The sequence below is a fragment of the Syngnathus floridae genome, chromosome 5, assembly GCF_059516105.1.
Source record: "Syngnathus floridae isolate MCC-2025c chromosome 5, RoL_Sflo_1.0, whole genome shotgun sequence".
NCBI classification, from domain to species: Eukaryota; Metazoa; Chordata; class Actinopteri; order Syngnathiformes; family Syngnathidae; genus Syngnathus; species Syngnathus floridae.
The window spans coordinates 2,247,305-2,271,945 of record NC_142417.1 but is presented as its reverse complement, the minus strand read 5'-3'; the positions used below and the strand labels follow the sequence as shown (position 1 = coordinate 2,271,945).

Below are 24,641 nucleotides of genomic sequence, written 5' to 3'. Positions count from 1 at the left end.
CCTGCATGCGTGGAAACCTCGAACAAGATTTTTTTCCCCCCTCCTACTGAGAAGACTGCACGCTGCCACGTTCTCCGACGCGGTATTCTTATTTTCAATATGAATGCACTGTGATTTAATCGCTTTGTATTTATTGACGCACCTGACTATTTACCGATATTTATTTCTCACAATGATATCATTGCTGTTAAAACGGTTAAATAAAAGCGGGCTTTTTAGGATAAAACAGCTAAAATTCTGAGATTTAAAGAAACGTTATTCAATGATGCAAATGAGCGAGAAATAGTCACATGGGGTGTAATCTAGCAAGCATTTCTCCAACAATGGCGACGCAGAAATGACATTTAAAAAGCCATTCAAATAAAACAAGACATGATTTCAAAAGTCCTGCTTGTTGGGAGTGCAGTGACATAAATCGTTTGCACACAAAATTGTAACTTCTATCCATTCACTGTTCTCATGCCTGCCATGAAACACATTGTATTCACGTGACCTTACCTCTCATGACAGCGTGTTGAAGTTTGCACACAAAGGTATGGGGACGTAAATCATGTCGCGTCGTGCGTGGCTCATCACAAGTGGTCAGCGACCTGGCTGCGCCCTAAAGAGTCAAAAAATGATGATGATGATGTTTGCATGACAGGTTTGATGCCCACCTTGCACATTTGGATGCTAAATTTCCCCATATAGGATCCCACTACACACATTTTAACATAATTCCAATGGTTTGGGATTTTTCTAGAGTTTATGGAACTGTATAAATTGTGTTTCCCAATTTTGTGATTGAATATAATGTGGAATGTTTACATTGCGTCTTTTTTGGTTTAACAGAGCAAATGTTTACTTACCTTTGTTAACGCAGCTCGTATGGACAGAAATAATGTAGTCTACGGCCCTGGAATCACAGTATAGCAATTAAGTTAGAATGAAGATTAATTGCTTTTCTCAAATGTTCAATCGTCAGAAATGTGTGTGTGTGCAGCTATTTTTATTTTTTTTTACCTCTAATGTTTGATTAGTAAAAGAATGTACAACACGTGATGACTACAGAGGCTAACATTAAGTTTAAACCTTAGTACAATATAGGCTTTAATGAAATACAATTATGGCAATTAAAAATAGCAACCTAACATTTTACTATATTGTTGGCTACATATAATCAAAAACTCTCAATGAAGAGAAAGGTTAAAAAAACAAAGATAGAAAGCGCTAGAGACATTTTAATTCTTTCCTTGAAAGATGCGTTGATTAACATTAACATGCATTGTCCTTTAGCATCTTTCCATTGTCTTTCTGCCATTGTTGTTTATTAAAGTTATTCACAGTTTAACTATAGTTAAAATATTATAATATTTGGTGATTTGAGATGGACTTTATCTGTACTTAACAGTTTTAAAATTTGTATTTGTGAGAAAATACTGATAATAAATAAAATGGACAATGTCATACTTAACCCAAGACGACGAAGAAACAGCTCCGCTCCACTCCACGACCTAATGCTGACATCTAGTGGCAGAATGGAGAATGGCTACAACTGGGTTGGAAAGAGCGGCTAAGAGGTGGAAATCATTAAATGCACGTTTTCCATGAAGACAAACATTATCATTGATTGGAAAATACTCTGTGCAATCGATGAAAATCTTATAGATTCAAATATTTCTTGTACTTTTATACATTTTGCAGTTTCAAAATGTGAGACGTGACTTGATGAATTATACAAATTGACCAGGTCGATTATGTTTAAATGCAGATGTTGACGTTATGTTTGTTTTAATTTCTGCTTAATTTCTTTTATACAAAATAAAAACGTGCATTTGTTTCAATTTGATGTGCATACAGTGCAAAGAAAACGGAATTACAAAAAGTGTATAGTGCCACACTGATTACAGGTACGTATATGAAATTTGGTCCAATTGAGCATTTAAATTTCCATCCATCCTGTTTATTATGTACCCGGAATGATAATTTTTATTTGCAATACGTTTATATTAGCTTATCCTTGATATGGTGCTCATATTTATTTTCAACGTGTTTTCAAAGTTAATACAGCAGGATGTATTCGTTTTAAATACCACGAGTGTTGTTCTCATTGTTTAAATATGCCCTGCTAAAATACAATTTTTCTTGTTTGGATATCTTAATACCACAATGGATGTTTTTATGTGTTTATTTATTCATCAATAAATATGAACGCTCGCGAGTTGACACTGTATAGAAATGTTACTGGGCTATGATATTCGTTTTACAAGCACATTTAGATTAATTATATTATTACCGACAGGAGCTTCTTCAATACATTATTTAGATACACATGCGTTTTTGTCAATGATGAAACGAATTTAACAAAGGTGAGGTACGGGAGGACTGAAACAAAACCTGTAAAATAAAAAATAAATAAAAAGCAAGTCATACGATGTCAAGCTGCAAAGAATTCAAACAATTAATTTTGATTTATCTGACTATAAATGAAACACGGGAGAAAAGAGAAGGGGCCTTCAAATAGTTGGGACCACTACAGGCCTCTTAATGGTTAAAAAAGTACTACTGTGTATTTGCTGAATAGTAGGGTTTATTATTATTTGCTTTCAAAAATGAATTAAAATAAATTTAAATAAGCCCTCCCTGTAATTAAGAGACATCGCTATTAGTAGTCCTGCGTTTTGTCGCCGTTTGAGTGTTGCGCAACATCTCTCTGCACCACTTCCACGGGGAAGGGCTCTTTTGAATCCGCACTGAAACAAAAAAGCCCGCATGCAGAAACGAGTCCAACACAATGAAGTCACACCAAGTCACGATGAGGATAACTAAGAAAGCCAGTAAGTTTACTGAAATCTCTGCAAAGTACAAACAGTTCAACTCCTCTCTAGTCGAGGAGACTTGTGTATTCCAGCCCCACCACAGGCAGCTCAGTCCAGTCCAGTTCCACACACTTTTCATTGAACACCATCACCATGAGTCAAGTGGCGACAAAGGCCAGCTTATGCCGCTCAAATTCTGCACCAAACTTCTCCGAAGCTGCCCCAGTCTCTGGGTTAACACAAGCTACATTTCACACTACAGACCGACGGATTTAAGCATTGAACAGAAACAGATCCCGCTTTTTTTCTTTTTTTCTTCCCCCTCAAGATTTAAATAAACCACACAATGTGGAGTAACAAAGAGGCATGGTTTGCTATTACACATGGCTGTACAGGTGGATGGATGCTCTCCCATTTGCACTGCAAAGTGACCGCACAATACATCAGCGGAGGTACTGCTTGGGTCATTTGGAGGTACCAACATGACTTTTAATTTTTAATCTCAACGAAAACACAGCAACTGATCAACAGATGAAAAAAAAAATTGCAACAATAACAGCAAGAAAATATAAATTCATGTCTTTGGTTAAATTTGAACTGTAATTGATCACCAGGACATGTTGCCAATAGCTCAAGCTAGGAGTGATTATAATAGATGCGAATTACGGTCACGTGACTTTTCGCTTCTATGCACGCGCGCGCGCACATAAATTCGATGCACAAGTAGGGGGGGGGGGGCAAATGTTGTTGGCATCGACACAAAGTCAACCTGGACTTGAGTGGAGTTAAAGTGTGAAAGAAATTGTGCATTTGAATATTTTTTTTTATTGTCATCTTTCAATGCTTGCAAAATAAAAACATAAATGAATGTGTAAATAAGAAGTTTACAACACACAAATGCCACTGGCTTTGGTTTCTCCACTCGCTCGCCTCAAACATCTTTTATTTTTCCCTCTCAGCCTTTTTGTACTGAATTTAAAAAAAAAAAAAAAGAGTGAGAAGAACACTGCTATAGAGGCTCTGCCCCCGTTTGAATGCACAGACTATACAGTAACAACAAAGTGAACCTGCATGAAATATGCACATTGAAATATCATAACACTTAAATGACAGCAGATACATGACTCAGAGGCAGAGATAAGTGGCTAGTTTGGGTCATCAAAAGAGCTATCGATCAGAAATTAGCGACTGGCGATCACATTTTCCTGTCGAGCAAATGATGTTTGATTGGAAAATAATTCTACCGGAGGACATACGGAATCGAATTAGCAATGCAAATGATTTCAGAGTTATTCCTCACCATCCATTTGCAAAATTGCATTAGTTAAATTGCTAACAAGGAAAATTGTACGGCTTGGATATGACAAGCTCAAGTTGTGTCGAGCTGAAGGAGGGACAACAAGGTTATGTTCAATAAGTTAATTAAGCTTAAGGATGAGACGTGAGACGACAAATGCGTGTTGGGGTCAGATCGTGATTTGTGTGATTACTTTACCAGCTCTGCTCAGGGCTCAAAGGAAAACAAACCAAACATGTGCGACTGCACATTGAAACTCCACTAAGAAAACAACAACAAAAAAATTATTATATATATTTATATATTAGAAAGCTATACACAAGCATGTTAATTTCACAGATTTTTTTTTTTAAAGATTCTTAATATTACCATTATTATATATAATTAGAAATACACGTTTAATAACAAACCTCTACAAAGATAAAACAGTTCAGCAAAGCATTGGATCTCAGTCTGTTTCATGGCTTTGGGCTCCAAAGCCCATGCACTAACCCCCCCTCCCCCCGCCTCCACTATCCTTCTCTTATTAGCAAAGCTATCAAAAACACATTCTGGCTTATAGAAACTACAAAAAGCCACAAAATGCTTTGCATTGTATTCCTTTCATAAGAAAATATAAGCAAGTGTATCGTACAATTGTTTTTTTCTTTGTTTTCTTTTTCCTCCTTTAATAATACTGATAGTTAATACTAGATCCAGAGGCTTATTGATTACACCGAACTCTTGGATCAGAGGGTGCTCCTCACCCCACCCCTCCCTCACCCCAATTTTTTTTTACACACCAAAACTTCCAAACGTATAGGGGTCCGATTACCTGTACAGTCCTTCAAATGTTGCATATTAGCTTTTTCTTTAGCGAGTAAATAAATCTTGAAATGTCCGGCAACCTCTTGACCCCCCCCCCCCACTACCTTTGACCTCTATTTACATAAATACGTTGAACCTGCAACATGACATCATCTAATGTTAACACACACTTGTTTTTGCGAGGGAGACGGTACATAGCGATGAAACTGTACACACGGCGTGTATGTTCATTTTCTTTTTTTTTTTTTGTCTTTTCTAGTCACTGATGATTCTCTGCGGTGAACTTGTATGGAAACAGAGTACCTGACTATTGTTGGCGATATGCATATATGTACACAGGTGTGAAGATATATGCATTTGTGATTGCTTGTATCCAAACGCAAAGCAAGTTATGCATAGTTCCCCAACTAGAAATAGAAGACCCCGCCCCTCCCCTATCCCCGAATGACATCTACAAGAGCCCGCCGGTTTATGTGATGTCATACGTATAGCACACACACGCACTCAGCAAAAATACAAACTAAAAAAAAAAAAAAAATTGTAGACTTTTTAGAGGGGCTGTTAGATGATGGTGGTATTGACAAGGGGGCTGTTGTTGTTTAGGGGGGGGGGGTTAAGTTGGGGAGAGGGCAGCGCTATCATGTGGCCCAGCCCTCGGACAGGCGCACCCGCTTGATGGAGGGGCTCTCGCGCTCGTCCAGGGTGGGCCGGGCCAGTCCCAGAGGAGAGTGGAACTCGTTCCTGTGCTCGTCGCGGTCGCTGCCTTCGTGGGAGCTGCTACAACTGCTCAGGCTATCGACCGGGGAGCGTCCCGAGTCCTGGCGGGAAGCGGGGTTCTGGGGGGGTACTACCCCACCGCCACCACCGTAGCCCCCCGGTGTGCTGCTGGTGCGATCTCTAGGAGGAGAAACAGGTTCGGACTTGATGTGCAGGCTTTGAGTAGAGGGCAGGGAGAGATTTGAACCCTGACATAAGTGAGAGCTAGAGCAATTTCTGTTGGAAGGAAGAGGAAAGGAAAGGTGTTACAGAGATACGGAGCACACAAACATGCATTTGACTATTTTCAAGAGGTGTCGTATTTGTGCTGTGAAGACTGGAGAAAACGGTGACATACGCTACAGTGGTGCCTCGACATTTGTCCATGCTCGCGACAACAAATATTTGGTGCCTCGACGTTCGTCCATGCAACAAAACGTATCATTCCTCGCAAAAATGAGTGGAAATGCCCCCAATCGTACGAAAAACAACACTAAAATATTTTACTTTCTACAAATAAATTAACAATGATATAATTAAATAGAATGATAAGAATTAAACAGTGCTTTCTGATTTGGATGTCATGGACAACAGGGGGCAGTATAATACAGACGTTGGTCATATGCTATATCGAACCCCCCAAAAATGGTCAGTCGAGGTGCCACTGTACGCTCTTTGGCTACTTGGTTGTGACATCATTCTTGTGTGATGATCCATGCATTGCACCCCACCCACTCACCCGAGTTGTCCGAGGGCCGAATGTTGCATGTTCTGAAGGTGTTGCTGTTGCCAGCCGCTCATTGAACCCAAGTGCAGGGAACTGCCGCTGTTAAAGCCGGACAACGAAGACAAGTCTGCACTATTCAGGGAATACTCTGCATAAGAACAAGAAAAAAAAAATGGTATCAGAAATTTGTGCAAGTTGCAAAGAGTGTGTAAGTGGGTTGAACAACGTGGCACCATCCCCAAATGAATCTCTCTTCATTTGTGTGACAACAGCACCCTCTTCTGTTCAAATGTTGAACAACATTTCTAAAATGATGGATAATTCAAGGCCAGATTTATTGACACCAGGATTAATTTTGCCTCATTGTTTTTTTCCAGAGCTGTGATGACAAACTAACTCCGCAAAACAAATTATTTAAAGCAATTATTTGCAAAGACTATCAGAGACATCTTTATTGAACATTTTTTTTTTTATATATTATATTGAGTGCCACCTGAGCACAATTTAAAATAAAACTTGACCCATTACAGTGTTAACAAACGGCACATACCTGTACCATAAGAAGTGGAGATGGCCGACGGGTAACCACCCATGCCTTGTCCTGGCAGAGTTGGAGTTGCTACTGACACAACTGGGGTGGCCAATGACTGAGCAGACTGGGAGTTGTTTATTCTCTGGTTCTGCGACAGGAAAAGATAAAAGACAAATAAAAGAGATGAGGGGAGGAGAAAAAAAACAAAGAGCCTTGAGAACATTTAACGGACAGCACAGCCTAATCAAAGCAACCAAGTTCCACTCGTCTTTTTCATTTCCTTTCTCTCACTTAACAGATGCTGGCAAAATGAATGCGATGCCAACTTGCGCAGGGAAGCAATTGCCTGACACGCACTGAACTCAGCCAACCCTGTCATTTACCCTTAGTGAGGGCCCACCGTCGCTATAGTAACACCATCTGTCTCCAAGGCAACGTAGGGTAGCGATGGCAAAGGGAGTGGACATGCTTTTGCCGTGGTGAGCATTTGTTGGCCAAAGATGCAATAAAAAAAGAAATCGGAACACAAATCACAGTAATAAATACTGTGAATTGTGTGCGTATGTGTGTGTGTGTCAAATGCACAGAGAAATGGGAAAGGCAGAAACTAAAAGTCAAACTTATGAGAACTAGATGTCAGGTCAACGTGCTGTTACAGACATACAACGCTAGGGGGCACTATGTGTCCTAACAAAACAAAAACAGCCCACTTTGCAACCTTCAGCGCAGACAGCGACAGAGATGGAAAAAGTCAACTGGAGTCAGAAATATCAGACTCCAACAATTTTAGTGGTGGCAGAAAAAAAGTGGGCGCACATGAAAAGCCAGTTTTTGCAATATTGGTTCATTAGAGGGAGGCTGCTGGGATTTTCGACATTAGAGCAGTCCGACTTACCAGGAGGAGATCGACGTCATCAGACTGAGGGCATTAAAGATGGGGAGGGTGATAAATTCAAATTAGAGAATGTGAGTGAATAGAAAGTGACGACTAGTTGCGGGTCTAAAGAAGAAGCGGCTACTCAGATCACTACGCTACCTAAAATAACCTCGATAATGGCAAAGGGGAAAAGGTCAAAGTAGACAAACAGTAAATTGAAAGACACTGTTGAAGTCGGAATGAAAAATGTATTATTTTACTCCCTACTTTTTATGAAATGATTATGAATGCATTTCAATAGGAGTAAAATAATCTTTAAGAAGTATTTTTACAATTTTTTTGTTTGCAATGCATTTGAATAGAGTGATTTGAATCAATATATGAATTTTGCTTTTCTCCGCGTTTTAAACACGCACAAACTGCAACAATATTGGAATTTTGATGAATACTTTTCAGCAATAAAACCTTTGTTTTTGATAAACAATTAGTCCTACTATTTATAATGCTTGGAGATCTTTGCAATTTCAAGGTGGTAAAATTGAGAACCACATAAATTAGTCTTGGTCAGGGAACAAATAGGTCCCATACAACTATTTTAAAAAATGCACAAGCTTGAAGAAAAATGAAACAAATAAGAGTTTACTCACAATGGAGGGCATGTTGTTCTTGGCGCCATGCGGGATGAGAACACGGAGGTCGGGTTTGCGGTTGTTCATGCCTAAATTCATGGGCGGGGGTGACTTTGCCTGCATGTTCTTGTTCATGCCGGCCTGAGAGACCAGCAGACCGGGAGAGTTGCGGTGATTGCCATATCCGTTTCCTGGCAAAGCAAAGATGGCACCGTTAGAAACATTCCGAAAGGCACACGTGGATTGTATGTGTTCTCCTATTCTTGCAAAATCATTCTTCAAACTTTTGCAAATCCTTCTGTGTAATAATCAGGATCCACAATATTCCATTTTCACCTTGCGGTTCTTTCAAGTCGTTACTTTCTGACAGAAGACCCTCGAGCGGTCGTATCATTTACTTGGCGGCTGTACAAAAAAGCCGACCTTCCCCTCCAACTCTGTCACACTCGGTTAAGGCTACATGTGCCCGGCAACAGCCAGTGAATCATGTAAAAACATCAAATTACGGGTAGCAAGACCACAGCGGGATGGGGCCCATCATTTGGCCATCAGAACTAAACACGTGCGGTCGCTCGGCACAAAGACCCTCCCTTGGGGCTGCCACCGGCTCGAGAACACAAGTGCAGCACACGCTTGAAAAACCATGCGGTGAAAACCTCGCAGTATTATAAAGACAAAAAAATTGGAGGGGAGCATTCCTGCAAGCAACATATTCTTTGTTTCTAACCCAATGCCACAAGCTGGTCCCCCCCCCCCCACCCCCCTTCCCTTCTCTCAAGGGCTAGAACACAGGGCGCAGTGTGGACTTTCCCACTTGAAAGACAGGCAGGAATTATACGTTAGACATAAATGAATTTCCTAATCATATACTCCGGGGGGAAAATGAGTCGCAGATGTCTTCCTGGGCAATTTCCCTTTGCTGATCTTTGTTTAATTTGAGAGCGAGGTTTTTGTTGTTTGGAAATGAAAAAAAGTCTCAAAAAGCACAATTTGAACAGTTTGACGAGTAAACCGCCGCGAGTGGTGACGGGGAAAGAATGATAAAGTGTGTGTGCTGGGCTCATGTGTGGGTGCTTCACGTGTGATGTCATTCTGTTCATATACTTTCCCAATGCCGTAATATAGCGAGCAGCGTCTTTGAAAGTAAAAAGCAATCTTTGCATATGGATGCACGTGTGTGTTTTGGATGAGCCTCCCTCTTGGTTCTATCTCAATCCTCACATTAGCAAAGTGGCAGCTGCCTCTTCAGCTTTTCCCCGCTCTCTTATTCTCATGGCTGGCCCTTTGTGAGCTCGAGTGGCTGCATGTGGAGATAGATGAATGTCACCTCACACACTCCTAAAACACGCATTGACATCACGCATACACACGCACACTTTGGTAAATACCCCTCGGTGTTTCGGGCAGAGTTGCTGAGGGGGGGGTGACGTTAATACGGTGTTTGGTCAGAACTTCGTGATGGTAAGGCTTCAATCAGACATCTGCGCCGTGCCATCGCGTGGAGATGGCTGCGGTCCAGTCAATTATTAGCGCGCCATGATCAGCAGCGGCACACGCCGCTCCTTAAAGCACTTCACGAGTCGAATCATCAAGTCATTAAGCAAATGAAATGGGAGAACTGGGAGTCAAGTCTTTTCATTTGCTCGTTTGATCCCCCCCCTCTGATTTTGGGGCAGATGCTCCGACTCAAAGTGAGTCCACTTGCTGCAACCGACCGCTTGGAGAGGAAGTTAGAAGACGCAGCCAAGTCGAGAGGCAATTAGATGGTTGCGTTCACATATAGACTGATTATATCAAAATTCGTTCTAGAAGTTTACTCAAAGTTTAACCCATTTGCTGGACTGATTTCTCTGAAAATGAAAAAAGATTACGGCTCCATAATGAGACCTTGTTCTGATCCCTCGCCTTGTATTTTATTTTTTTTGTCTCAACCTTTGCAGACGTTTAAAACTGGAACATGTGCTGTAGATAAAAGCTGCCATGTTCCTTCACAACCGTTCAGAAGAGGATGCATGATGACTCAGCCTTTCAGCAACCTGTCCTCGTTGCACTGGAGTGGAAATAGCACATTATGAGATTCTGACGTCATGCCTGGCTACTAATGCAACGTATTTGCTTTGGTAGTCCAGGCTGGAGATCCACGTACCGTCTTCCAACATCAATGGGTTCCTTTCATTTAGCAAAAAATGCAAATTGTATTTTAAACATCTGTCAGTCTAAAAAAAAAAAAGTTAAAACATATTTTTGGAAAATCCACTTCACTATTCAATCTGAAGAACCGGGTTGTGTTTTTAAAAAGACCATGAAACAATTCGAACAATGGAATTAACAAACGTGTGTGGGATTTAGGCACAATTTTTTTTTTCCAACAATGCTGCCACACAACAGGGGGACCCCAGGTAATAGTAGTCCCATGTGGGAGCTTGCTGTCATTTTGTCTCTTTAGACACACAATGGAAGCATGACATCTATGGAAACACACATGCACACAAACACACGCCTCTTTTTTCTTGACACCGAAAAAACACCTGACAGCTATTTGTACAATTTTTGATCCAAACTTGTGAGCCGCAGAGGCCTTGTTAAAATGTATTTCTGAATAATTGCGGTCCAGCCACCTCACACTGACTCCCTCAACGTCACAATGACCGATCAACACTTCCATGTGTGTTGCCTCGCTGTTTCTCCTTTGCACACAAGCACCAATGGATATTCATCACCCCCCCCTACTCTGCCTCTAGATATGATTTAAGGACCCTTTTGAATGGAATCTTTTTAGTTTCGCACAAGTCTCTCTCTACGTCGGCGTGTTTTTTGCCGCTGCCGAGCGACGCGCCGCCGCACTCCTCACAGAGCGTCTCTGTTCATTGGCCCCGGTGACACAAAGAGTACATTGGAAGCAGTGCCTCGCAACACGCCGTCGAAGCAACGTACGCCACAATAAATGATCCTGTTGTGCGTGTGCGCCACGAGTGACCAGACAGAGAAACCAAGCAGTGACCTCGATGACGGGGCCCCGGGGGCCAGACAGGGCTGGCCCAGCTGTGCCCCCACTGAGCCAGCGCCCCTTCTCTCCGTTTTACACTGTAAAATATGTCGAGGCTATAAAATGTCACCCTTTAAATAGAGGTCTCTTTGCTATAAACTTTGGCCTGACATGCCCTGAGGGACGAACCTATTGGCACACAGAAGCTGAAACATTACATTTGCTTACATAAGTTTTGGGGTTTGCTTAAATCTCTGTAGGTTTTTGGGCTACGGTTAGACACTAAAACACGGCATTAATTCGGTTACGAGACATATGGTAGTTGTTAATGTGTGGAGAAGTAAAAAAGCTGCTTGTAAGGAGACACAAAGAACTTAAAATGGATTGGTTTTAGACAACCACAATGTTCCCCTGAGCAGGCTCCGACTTATGAACAGTATCTGGTCAGTTAAGCACCAAATCCATTTTTTTTTTAGATACACTGATTCTTTTATTTAAGAGACTTTTCTTTTTTCTAAATCAGTGGTTCTCAATTTATTTATTTTTATTCTCTATTCTTTTTATTTTTTTATCCTCAAATTATTATTATTTGATTTATTTTTTATTTATCTTTATGAACTCTTTGAACGCTTATTTAACAACAACTCAATTTAGATTTGAGGTGTGACCAGTTTTAATGAAATATTTTCTTTACTAATTCATTTTCTGAAATTTAGACTGTTATTCTTCAAACCTGATTAAAAAAAAAATCTCTATAGTAGATGGGATACAAAAAACGATTGTCTTCCAAAGCCCGGTTTAGCGCCTCTCTTCACCTCATCAGGAACTACGTTTCATTTCTCCTCCCTCCTCCCCGTCTTGTATGAATTTATTGCAAAACCCAACAGGGGCAGGATGTGTCACAGCCTCAGCGCTAGGTAAACATTCCCAGATGAACTCCACCACCACTAACATCAACAACATCACCGACAAATCTCCATTTGGGCTTGGGTTAATATTAGTCACGCGTTATACAGCACCGAGTGGGTGAGCGGGTTGCTAGACAATAGTGTGAGAGCGAGAGGACATTCTTACCAGCACTGGTGCCTGCGCCAGTGGTGAGGTCAGCACCCATGAGGCCACCTAAAACGCCAACGAGGAGGACACGTGTTACATCTCACTCATTCATACAACACCAGTGCGTCAAAATGCATATTGCTCCCAGAAAAAAAAAAAAAAAATCCCTCTCAAGCACACCGAGCAACTAGACGCCGCGGTCCAAGAAAAATGACACATTATTATTTTTAAGCTATGTGAGGTGGAAGGGGTGGGAAGGTTCAGAACTGGTGCGGTTTGCTATGGATGCTGCAAGCTCCAAAGCTCATATTTAGTTTTGTGCTGGCGTTTCTCCCATCCACTTGTAATGACAGGGTGAGGGTGTGGGCTGAACTTTTCAGACCAGTGGGCCTGAAAAAGGACTCGGGACAACAATAACAAACCAACAGGCTTGATTCTTGATGTCCCTGACACGCGGGGGCCAGACAACGAGTCAGCTCGATTCGAATCGACGGCAAAAACGCAGGTGAATCAATGAATCGGTGAATTTAGTTGCGCTCGGCGTGCCAGAGAGAAACAGACGAGTCCCCCTCCCCCTCCCCTACCTGCACTGGGGGGTCTGTGTGTAACTCCGGGCGACATGCTGTTTCTCTGTAGTCCATGGTGCGTCAGCGGTAGCAGATTGTGATTTCCGAGGGAGCCGCCGGGATGGCTGTAGATGAGATTGTTCTGGTTGCTGACTGGGATGGAAACGGGCATGTCGTAGTTGGACGGGGGCATGGCCTGCTGAGACACAAGAGAGGTCGGTTTGAATCCATTTGCAAATTGCAAATACAACAAGACTGCATTGTTTCAGAAAGAGGGATAAGTCAAGGGAAATTAAAAGGGGGGGAAAAACAGAAAGGGCAAAAGCTTGAAAGGAAAAACTAACATCAGACAACCATGTGCAATTGAATAAAACAGATGACAAGACCACAAGGCAGTAGCGAATGGGTGCGTCAGGGAAGTACTGCCGAGAAAACAACTGGCACAATAACCCAACGTGCTCTTAATTAAACTGATGGCTTCGAATCCCAACGAGTCACTTTCTTCATTCGGAGAGAGACGACTAGTCCAAATAAGTGCATTTCCCTGCCAGGAACTACGTCCAATTTTATGACAGTTAATCAAAAAAAAGACATGACACACTCAGCTCTGAAAGGCCAAATGATCGTCTACTCTGTCTTCATCTTTGCGCAAATCTGCTGAGACCTTTGCAAAATTTCTTTTGAGGTGGCAAGGCTTGAGTTTAATCTGAGATGATTTATTTTTCCATTTCATGGCGCTAATGTAAAGTGTTGGTGGTATTTACTCAGATCAGCGTGCAGCCTCATCAGTAACATTAGAAGCCCCCAAGCACCTTTTTTTTTCTTTCCATGTGACATTTTTTGTGTCACTTGGCACAAGGGCTTAACCTTGGGAGTGCCCTGGAAGTGGTTGGATTCTCAGTGTTAGCTTTAGGAAGTAGAAAATAGGGCTCTAAATTACTGCCATGTGCCTGAAAGCAATATAGGGAGAATCAGCCGGGTTTGTATGGAAAATATACTTTGCTGCCTTTTCCACTTTTGTCAATTTTAATCACTGTTTTACTTGTAATTTTCCTCATTAATGGAGGAGAGACACCCATTGGTTGTTTGTACAGGGGTGTCAAAGTCATTTTTGTCGCGGGCCGCATCATAGTTTCCTTCGGAGAGCCATTACGACCGTCAACAAACCGATTAATAGCTAAGTTTGAAACCGGAGACTAGTAAAAACTGTTCAAATATTTTTAAAAGGTCACAAAAATTGCAAGCAATATCTGTATTTTTTTTAAAAGTGAAGACAATTTGTAACTTTAGTATAAACTGTTCAAATATTTTTAAAAGGTAACAAAAATTGCAAGCAATATCTGTATTTTTTTTAAAAGTGAAGACAATTTGTAACTTAAGTATTGACAGATGAAGTTGAAAATTTGTCTTCGGGGGCCACGTAAAATGATGTGGCGGGCCGTATCTGGCCCCCGGGCCTCGACTTTGACACCTATGAGTTATAACGTACATAAAGTTGTCTAGACTTCAAACTCTCAATCAAGCAAGGATTAAGTGTATTTTAAAGGATAGTTAAAGCCTTCATTTAGGAAAATGAATTATGGTTGAAGGAATGTGGACACCCTGTTTTTAAAGAGGATCTGATTAGACTGCACACATCATTTAACGGGTGCCATCTTTCCTGCTCTCACTCATCTCCCGCCTTTACGCTGCGTCCCCTGCAATGGAGAGAGGCCCAAAGCTTGGCAGCCAACCCTGACCACACACTGAACTGCCACTTGTTTTGCGCACAACACACACCGCACACCCCAGCGCCGACGATCCCAATCGCATCTCACCCAGAAAGCTCCCCCCCCAGCTCTCCAAACCGCGTCTCTCTTCCTTCCATGCAAGGTTTTGTCACACACTACTCTTCTCGTCCAAACGATCCAACATAGAATTACTGTAAGCATTTCAATATGATGATACTTTGTGAATGGCGGGAAGGGTCCGTTTACACAAAGCCGCTTTTACGGCGTGGTTTCAGGCAAGCGACTCGTCTGTAAAATCAAAACTACAATCAAAACGTTTGACATGCTATATTTTGAGGCACGGTCTTGACAAACGTTACACTCTTGTGCATGCAGTTCCTGGTGAAATCAAAAAGCAAGGCATCGTGGGGAACAGGTTCACGGTGGGGAAGCCGTTTAAACGAGAGAAAGTGTGCAATTATGAAGCAAAAACGGCTGCCGGTTGTGGCTGCACTTATGTCAAATTAGAGGACCTCTCCTCAATAAGCAAAAAGTGAGAGCTGTAATTTTTTTTCCATTCTGTGTATACATTGTAATCTGCGGTCGTCCTCGCACTCTCACTTTGTGTATTTAGTCTGGTGGCAAACAATGGCGGTTAGCTGGGTTAGCTCGCGCAACACCAACCGGCCAGTCAGCATTTTGTTAGCTCGCCGAGGACGCCGGGTGACGTCCAAAGCCCGTACTTACAGGAATCTTATGACTTTTAATCATGTGATCAAACTCCTCGTTAATCTGTTTGTATTTCTCCTCAGTTCGCGGGGTGAGGATGAGAGTGGATTCAAGCTCCGGGCTCTCGCCACCTTTGTTCTCCTTCTTGCTCAAAGCCTGCCGGGTCCCGCAACCGACACAGGAGGGAGGGACGGATGGCGAGGAGACATGACGGAAACGTGGAGACGAGGACGAAGCAACAAACATTACAGCGGGGGGTGGGTGGGTGGTTGGGGTGAGGTGGGGGGAGAGAGGAAAGAGAGAGGTGAGGAAGACTCGGGGTTCAACAAGAGGTACTTACACACAGTCTCTGTCTGCTGATCATCAGATCTATGTCCTCGTTTATTTTCCTGTATTTGTCCTCGGACTCGGGGCTGTGGCCGACCGAGTCGTCTGCATCGGGGTCGGGGCTGTCACAGCCATTTAGGCCCTTCTTTCTCAATGTCTGTAAACAAAGCAGTGGCACAGCACAGTTGAAGGGCCGCACTTTTGTTTTTACCAATTTTTCCCCCAAACTCGTTACTTTTTTTTCGTTCTATAAAAGCTAACTCCGATGAAACGAAACCGTGACCCAAATATTATTTATAATTGTGAAGGATCTTCCATCAATGGGTTCTAAATGATAACATTTGTGTTAAAATGTAATTTTATTTGATTGAATAAACAACCAAAATGACTTCTGCAAAGAAAAACAACAACAAAACAAAAAACTTTGGTAATACACGCATACTATGTACGTCTTCAATTCCAGTCAGTTTGGACTCACTTTTATTATTATAATTATTAGGGGCTCGGTGGCCCTTAAATGGAGCTGGATAACAGAAAGAAAAAAAAAGAAAAACAACAATGACCAGTGGGATGACAAAAAAGACCAAAGGTGAAGGTCCGGGGTCACTGAAGGTGCACTATTGAAGGCAGCAGTTTCAATTTTGGCCACCTGATGGCCACCTGCCCCCATTAAATCTCCAACAAGTCAGGTTTGCCATCCAAATTTTTTTTTCTCCGAGGATATTGTCGACTCCCGCGATAACCAAAAGAAGCAGCCACAAACCATCTCCCGCTGATCCACGTTGTGTTCATTTGTAAAGTGAGACAAAGACGAGACTGCGAGTGAAGAAAGTACAGTAGCTGACAGTTGGAGATCTCATCAAAGGCAGACCCCCCTTCTTTCTCTCCCATCCTCACTCCACTCCGAACCACCACCATCCTCCCGTCTCTTCTCCCCCTGGCTTTAATAAAGGGAGATTAGTCTAGTGGAGGAATATCACGGGCCTTCTTCTGTCTGTGTAGTCATTGCTTCACACTGCGCTCCCCTACTTTCATCTGAGGCTCCATATCAGACAGGCGTAATTAAATTTACTTTAGTACACCCTGTATTTGATGCTGATGAAGTGTGTGTGTGTGTGTGTGTAAGGATTGTGCGGCGGGCGGTGCCAGTGTGGGTGTATAAAGGAGGAAGGTAGATGCTAAGATAAGTTAATCTCCGTGAACTTCTTTCCTCTTTTGTCTGTGTTGGCGCTACGTGTGATGCTAGCTAGCTGCTCCATCACGCGCGGCAGCCGGTGACAGGGAACGATCTGCCTGCTTAGAAAACAAATAAGGATCCGCTCATCTCTCATGTCAGCACAACAAAGGGATGTTTGGAGTGTGGTTTTAGTGAACTTAGAGGGCTCCTTTTGTGTGCGTGATTGCTGTTTGATTCCAGAGGCGTCTCGCGGCGAAGCAGCTACTGTATAAGCGTGTCAACATTCGTCGGCTCGCCTTCTTCCTCTCGCTTTTTCCCAAAATCTCACTTGCCCGCTGAGGGTGGAAATCTGGAATTGGGAATTTGAAAGCATCTCTCACATCTCTGACAGTCTTCAGGAAATCACACCAAACAAACGCAAGGAGATCTGACTTCTAACGGAGCAGCTGTGAAACAGGCGCTCTCGCTTCATGTGAGGTGTGTGAGTCAGGAGAACAAAGGGGTTGCGGAGGTTCATCACGCTGTCTTTTTTGGCATGAGGCGTGAGATGTGAAATTTCAACTTTTTTTTTTTCTTCTCGGGTCCTAGAGATGCATCGTATTGAACTGACAAAAGTTGAATTCTGCCCTCGCTCTCGTCACGACAAACCAAAACTTTACTTGCAAACTTCACCAATCCAGGACAACCAGGACTGGCCATTGTATTTTTGTTCCACTTTTTCGATTGTCAACTGCCCCCGAATTCCATCCATTGTGTCAATCTATTGTCCTTACGTGAGCCCATATGAACTTTAAAAATAAAAGTCTGTTCCAGTTAGTCAAAGGCCCATCCCTAGATCAAATACACAAGCCCCTTTTAGGAAAAAATAGCAACCATCAGAGGCATCCAAAAGGGCTTAAAGACCCGACGAGTGGTCACGCAAGGAGGTCGCAACACCGCTTGTGTCGGGCGTTGATAGGTCGCAGAGTGTTATATGACTCGTGGTCCTTCCCCCCGGGTTTAACTTTCCAGCGGGGCTCAGCATTTTGACAGAGTGCTGCGAGGGCGCTATGCCACTCATCCCAGTTATGACCACCTGTCCGCCGACATCACACCTGTTGCCAAAATCCGACACCCGAGCCGACAACCAATCACGTCTGCCGTGGCGCTCGCATCACCGTAAAAGGCACCTTAGACGTCATTGTATGTATTTATACATCGCGTGTGTGTGAGTGAGCCAACAGAAGAACGAAGAAGAGCTATACTTCTTGGGAAAGGAGGGAGGGGTGAAAAAAAAAATCGGTTTTTGCTTGCTTGGCTCTTATGTCTTTCTGCGGCCCCTTTGGAGGCTTGCTCCTAATTAAACTCCTTCTTCATGATGCTCCCTCATGACTCGACTTGTCACAGGGCCTCTGCCAAGCGGGGACGGCATAGACACGGTGGCCTACATACTTAGACACCCGTCTCATCAGTACCCTTTAGCTCTTCACTCAAAAGTTAGGAAGGCCGACATTGGCAGTCCGTTCAACGGAACTATGATGTCGTCGGGTTGGACATTTTTTAGCTCTTAGTCGATACCATGTCGTTGTTCTGGAGACAGCAAACCGGTTGAGACTTCTTCAACGGTGCCATCAATTTGTTTCAGTTGCTTCAAAATCATCCCGACTGAGTTCTACTTGGAATAGACCCACTTGGAATATTCCGCTTTCTTTTGTTTCTGAAGTTCTTTGTATAGCATCTGTCATGGAAATGTGTTTTAAATTGTAACAGTTCCTTAGCACAGTCCAGGGTGTGAGTAATAACTCCGAGGATCCTCGCAGGGTATTTGGGTGTGAATTCTGATCGCCCCCCCCAGGGGGTCTGAAAGGGACAGCTGATGCCCACCATCGCCGGGTCCTTCTGTTCGGCATTCTGCCACCCTTCGCACCCTCTCCAGCCCTCTGATCCGTCTCTCTGTCCCAGTCTGCTTCTCAGTCTGTCTCCCTCTGCTCGACTGTGCGGCCGTCCCCCTTTCCTTTTCTGGACTCCCATCACATCTCGAGTCAAAACATTGTTGGCTAGAAGGGTCCGGTCTTTATTTTTGACAGACGCGTGTGTTAACTGTTGGGTTATGTTTGGAAAGCTCTTCATTGCTGACCGCCGCCTTGGCAGTGGCTGAAGGGTAAGACACGTTCAATATTGTGTTTATGGCTATCGGCGACAGATCGTGGATCTGAATGTTTTCAAGCCAGCAGAATTGGTGCAACATGCTCTCATGAAAACAGCTTGTTTCTATTCATTTTTGCTCTTTGCCAAAACGAGACTTCAGGAAAGATGATGTCCCGAAAGGATTTTCCCTATTGTAGCTCTTTTTCATAATAGTTGAAACACAACACCTGACACTTTTTCCACCTGATTGCGACGCTATTGTAATTTACGAGGAAAGCTACGAGTAAGTATAACGTGACATTGCGTCAACAGAAGAAAAACAGGTGAAAGTGACATTAGCCCATTTTGATTTCAGATTAGAACAGGTCAGGTGGTTATAAAGTGGACCCACTTTCAGCACCACTACATTGGCAGTACAGTCACGGCGTGAAGATGCAATACAAAAGGGATAATAATGGCTTGAAGATTCTCTTTTTTTTCTCTCTCTCGCTCTTCATCTCGTCACTCACTTGGACACTGTCACTCTTTAGTTGTCTGCTTTTCAGAGTTGCTGGTGGTTGTGAGGGGGGGGGGCATCAGAGAGATCAGGCTGGCTTAGTTTATTGGAAGCAGATGGCAGACCAAAAGGCAAAGAAGGCCACAGTCTCATGAAGCGTGGTTTGAACATGCCAGGACCATATCGAGGGCCATGTCCACAGATGACGGCTGCATGGTGTGCACGTGCGAGTGAACATTTGGGGAGGGATTTAGCGATGAGAAGAATGCACACCCCTCCTTTCATTATACCTTATACCTACAATCGTCCATCTTCAATGAAGAATGAAGATTCTCCATAAACCCTGATTGGAAAAGTGAAGGACTCTTTAGCGATTCATTCCAATGCTACGCCACCTTTCATGGGCACAAATGGTTAAAGGCTCAATTTCACAAGGGATGATGTGCATAACAAAACTCCAAATATGATCAAACCATGGCATTGTGTGTGTGATGTGCACGTGATAAAAACCCCATTGGGAAAAGCCCCCGTAGACAAGAGCCTACTCACACCCAGGCGGTCTTAGCTAGCTGGTCCGTCCATCCGTACGCAAGAAAGCACAATAGCAGATGGTGCAGCGTTCCCATATGGAAAGAGACACACACTGAGCACATGTCACAATCCAACACGCTTTGCTACAGCGGCGGCGGCAGCATCTCAGCCCAGTGAACAAAGTGGTCATTCAGACAAGTCACCACACTGTATAATTACCCAGATAGACATTATGAGACAATACAAGCTCAGATAAGTGGATAAAGAGGGCACTTATGTCTACACTCTACCATTTTTATTCTGTCTAACCCCCCCTCCCCACCCCGGTCTTGATTCTAAACTACATATTTGATAATGTGTCTGCATTGATTTTGGATTTCATAATTTATGAGGACTTCATTCAGCGGCAACCGTGACATATCAATCCTAAATGGAAATACCAAAACTTGGAGCCTTTTAAAACAAGCGCCTCAAGTCTTGTTTTTTTTTTTTCTCCCTTTGCGCTGCCCACCAATCATGACTTATCGTCTTTTGTCACTCGCTCGCTTATCGCGTGGCTCCACAGCAGGAAGAGGGAGCCTGAGGGAGGCCTTGAGTAACAATGACCAGCTGCTTGACCTCTGTAATGTGACCTTGGATTTCCAAACCCTGCCCAAAGCTGCAATTATGGTGAGGAGGGGGGGCATGGGCGGCGGCAGAGGAGGGGACGGAAGCTCTGGGGCCGGGTGAAGGGAATGCCATGTTTAAAAATAGATCATTATTTGAAATTTTCCACAAATAGTTTCAAAGAACAAGGCATCATTTCATCTTATTGGCTAGCGTGAATTGTTTTGGGGCTGGATAGTGGAAAAACCTCGGCTGGCGGCCTTGGCAGCGTGGTCTCAGAAGTGGCCGGACTGTCCGCACCACAGGGACCGCATATTGGCACATGTCAAACGCTCTATTTTTAAAAAGCTCCTTTTGTTGTCATGTGCCTACCTCAGAGTTCCGTTGCAACATGTTGACCTTAAAAAAACACCATCCAAAGCGGTCGTAAGTTTAACGTCTGAGGTTCTGCTTTTCTGGACAGTGGCTGTCTGATGTGGAGCAAAAAAAAATTTAAAAAAATGCTGAGCTGGTACATCAAGTACATTATCTGCCTTCTTGTTTTTAGCTTTTCGTATAAAATTAAAAGAGGCTTCGTCGGTTAAAAAGGAACTCGGCAAAGTTCTCTGTGCCGGGCCTGGATAATCCTCGGGGGGCCGGTCAAAGGTCATTTTCTCAATAACATAATTTTAAACACACGGACAAAGAAGGTCTTAGCGTTAATTGTGAAAGGACTACATGTGTTTCTCTATTATGTATGAATTTCAACAAACAACAAGACAGGAAGCTACTGTTTGGTTTAGCGTGGGGAATGGGGGAGCCAAGTGAATTCAATAACGGGCGTCTTTATTCAACGGATCAAATGTTTATAGGCACCGCGGGGTCTTGGGCCGATGGTGTCATGCATGTGGTTGATGAGAGCAATTATTCATGCTTGATGATCACAGGGAAAAAGAAAAGGGGAGATGATGACTGAATGAATAGCATGAAGCTCTGCTTGCTTACTCACTCTTCTGTTTGAAAAACACCCCCCCCCACACACACACAATCCAAAATGTGTGTGTGGGGGGGGGAGAGTCCTTCCAGCATAGACCGCCAGCTACTCACTATTTTTAGCCTCACCACAAACTATTTTTAAAATCACTTTTTTTAGCCTTTTATATAAAAGCATCTATTATAAAACAAAGAGGTCACGTACAGTGAAATGTAAATGATAGCGGCTTCTGTGTTGATTATGTAGCAAAATAAAGCGGTCATTGTGAAAGTTTTAAAACGTAGCCGAAGGAAAAACAGCTTCTGTCAGTAGCGACGTTTAAGATTCGAAATTTAAACATAAAACAACGACGGCGGCGGCAGCAAGGAGGACGGTGAAGCTGGTGAAGACAGGAAGAGGGGAAGGAAACACAGCTGCATGACACATGGAACATTACAAGAGGTTTTGCACGTTTACAGTAGCCTGTTTGCTTTTCCACCAACTCATCAGCTTACTTACAGCTGCCACTGTTGTTAACACAGAGCCTAGGAAAACAAGTGCAACCTCCAAAAAGGCGCTCGGACGTCCTGGCCATTTGGGAAACATTTCAGGAAATATACGTCGTGAAAGCTTCACCCGAAAAAAAAAGAAAAGAAAAAATCATGTAAGAGGTCCCTCTCCTTTCTGTTGTCGAATGTTTACTATTCTATTTTTATTTATTTATGTATTTATTTATGCACGTATGCATTTATTTATTTATTTATTTATTTATTTATTTATTTATTTATTTTCTATTTTAGACAATGTAGGATGATAGTAAGACACTCATGGCAAAAGCTTGAGTCTGAATAATTCAATTTTCTTTATTTACAATGGGATCCAAGTATATTTAAATGCAAAGTATAACTGCTGGCTAAATATGAATCCCAACATTTCCTCAGGGCTACCTTAAGCAAAATCTTCATTTCCTAATCTTCCCTGTGTCATAATGTTAATTGACTTAGGCAGTCAAAGCGGCTTCGGACCTTAATCCTCACCTCAGCCCGTGTCGCCCGTCTCCGCGCCACGAGCAAACACTGTGATCGCCACGGCGACCCCACCCCGTCACACCTCAAAGCTTAAAACCGCCACACGAGACACAACACTTTGGACAACCATGGGGACAGAAGACTTGATTCCATGTCAAAGTCATGGTGAATAAATTCGCCTCGCTATTCAAGCTGCCACGATTACACAGCCTTTGAGAGGCATGAGAAGAAGTCATTCAGTGAAGCTGATCAACACTGAAACTCCTTAAGGCTAATGTTCTCCACGGTGTTTAGAAACCAAATAAGCACACAGAATAGCACACAAGCTGGAAAATATTTTCGCAAGCGCGAGGCAGAACATGAGCACACTGCTACTTCTGAGAGCGAGATCACATGTCCTGCGACTGACTCGCTGTACGGCGTTAATGTACACTTACTGTATACCGTATAAAATTGCTTCTAATGGAATAGATTGGACGTGAAAACTCACCGGCCGCAACATCTGCTGGGCTAAAAAAATTCATTTCTCACCAATCGAGTCGTCAAACTACAACATTATTTATCAAGAAATTTAGAACAGAATGTCAGCGCAAGTGTACCTAATGATCTGTCCGCCAAGGCTTTTTAATGGTTTCTCTGTCATATTTACAAGGCGATGTCTTTGTTCTTTTAATTGCCCCGTAGACATTCTTTCCCGCTACTTTGCCGCCCGTCGCTGGACCGAGTACACACCTGTGCCTCGCACACATCTTGGCACATCGGTGAAACATACGCCGGGTGAAACATGGCCAGGGAGCTTTGCTGAATCTCATTAGCCGAGCGGGTAGTCATTAACAGAATGACCTTTGGAAATAATTACCAGCCTTCCTCCCACCATCCCTCTTTCCCCTCCCTCCTCCTTTGCTCACACTCATCCATCCCTCTGTCCCACACTTCCCCCCCTTTGCATGGACTACATCCTCCTAGGTGAGCAGGAAAAAACGAGGCAGGGCGGGTGAGGGATGGAAAGGAAGAAGCATGCTAACGCTCCTGCTGCTGTGGAAGATTACGAGGAGAGCTGAACTTTCAGATTAGATTAATCTGCGGCAATGGGATTGGCTAGGAGCCCGTCTTCTGACAGGTACGGTCAGGAGGCGGCGAGGTCGGCTTAACGCCGAGTGCCATGTGCCGCGCCATGTGATGCTTTCACCAACGGCATGAGGGTGGTGCACATGTTGAGGTCACCAAAATTCTTCCGGCCTTAACACAATTGCCATTACTGTTTGCTTAGCAGCCACCGCATTTTGTGCAAAATTTGTTCCCATCAAGAATCAGACTTGTATTCATAACTAAAATGTTTTGTATTTTCACAAACATTCCAACGCGGAGAAGTAAAACGACTCCATTGTGGATCAGGGAGTTGGCACACAAAATGCGTCGTTGGATTTAAAGCGATCACATGGAAGGTTTGCAGGTACTGTCATCATTACGAGCACAACCAAAGGACTTTTTTTGATATACTCTGGCAATTAACAACTCCCATAACTTACACCGAATGCTGCCTAAACTTGAAAGAGAAGGAAAAGCAGAGGTGGATAGAATTTCATGCTTTCCATTTTCTTCTGTGATATCATTCACATGTCCAGGAAACTGGCCAGGCAGAGTGCAAGGTTGGGAAACGTGTCTGTTTTATCTGGAGCCAGACTCAGGAGTTTATTGCAGAGCTGCCAGGAGGACACACTTGGACGTCATATGACTGAGGAGCTGCCTTTGCTTTTCGTTGAGTTCACAGTTTGAGGCTTGGATTTTAATCCAAAATGTGCAAACTATGATGGCTGACATGGTTGTAAAGGGCTTGAAATGGAAGTATGTGTGAAGACCTTTCAAAATCAAGATGTGCCTCTTTGTAATGTCAGCAGTGATGTGAAAATGAATACTGCCTTCTACTG

General features: G+C 43.1%; 1 protein-coding gene across 7 annotated transcripts in view; it reads right to left on the bottom strand.

Annotated features, from left to right (window-relative positions):
• Positions 1–2,789: 2,789 nt before the first annotated feature.
• Positions 2,790–24,641, bottom strand: part of mef2cb (myocyte enhancer factor 2cb) — a 144,802-nt gene continuing 122,950 nt past the window's right edge. For 2 of the 7 annotated variants that reach the window (XM_088376066.1, XM_088376064.1), the window contains 8 exons: positions 15,810–15,953; positions 13,050–13,230; positions 12,484–12,531; positions 8,442–8,614; positions 7,813–7,836; positions 6,936–7,065; positions 6,398–6,533; positions 2,790–5,895 (listed from right to left, as the gene is read on the bottom strand). In XM_088376066.1, coding sequence (XP_088232192.1) covers positions 5,541–5,895; positions 6,398–6,533; positions 6,936–7,065; positions 7,813–7,836; positions 8,442–8,614; positions 12,484–12,531; positions 13,050–13,230; positions 15,810–15,953 — 1,191 coding nt within the window. In that variant the 3' untranslated portion in view covers positions 2,790–5,540. Of the gene's footprint in view, positions 5,896–6,397; positions 6,534–6,935; positions 7,066–7,812; positions 7,837–8,441; positions 8,615–12,483; positions 12,532–13,049; positions 13,231–15,487; positions 15,626–15,809; positions 15,954–24,641 lie in introns of all 7 variants that reach the window. The other 5 variants (XM_088376071.1, XM_088376069.1, XM_088376070.1 and 2 more) reach the window with 5 other exon arrangements.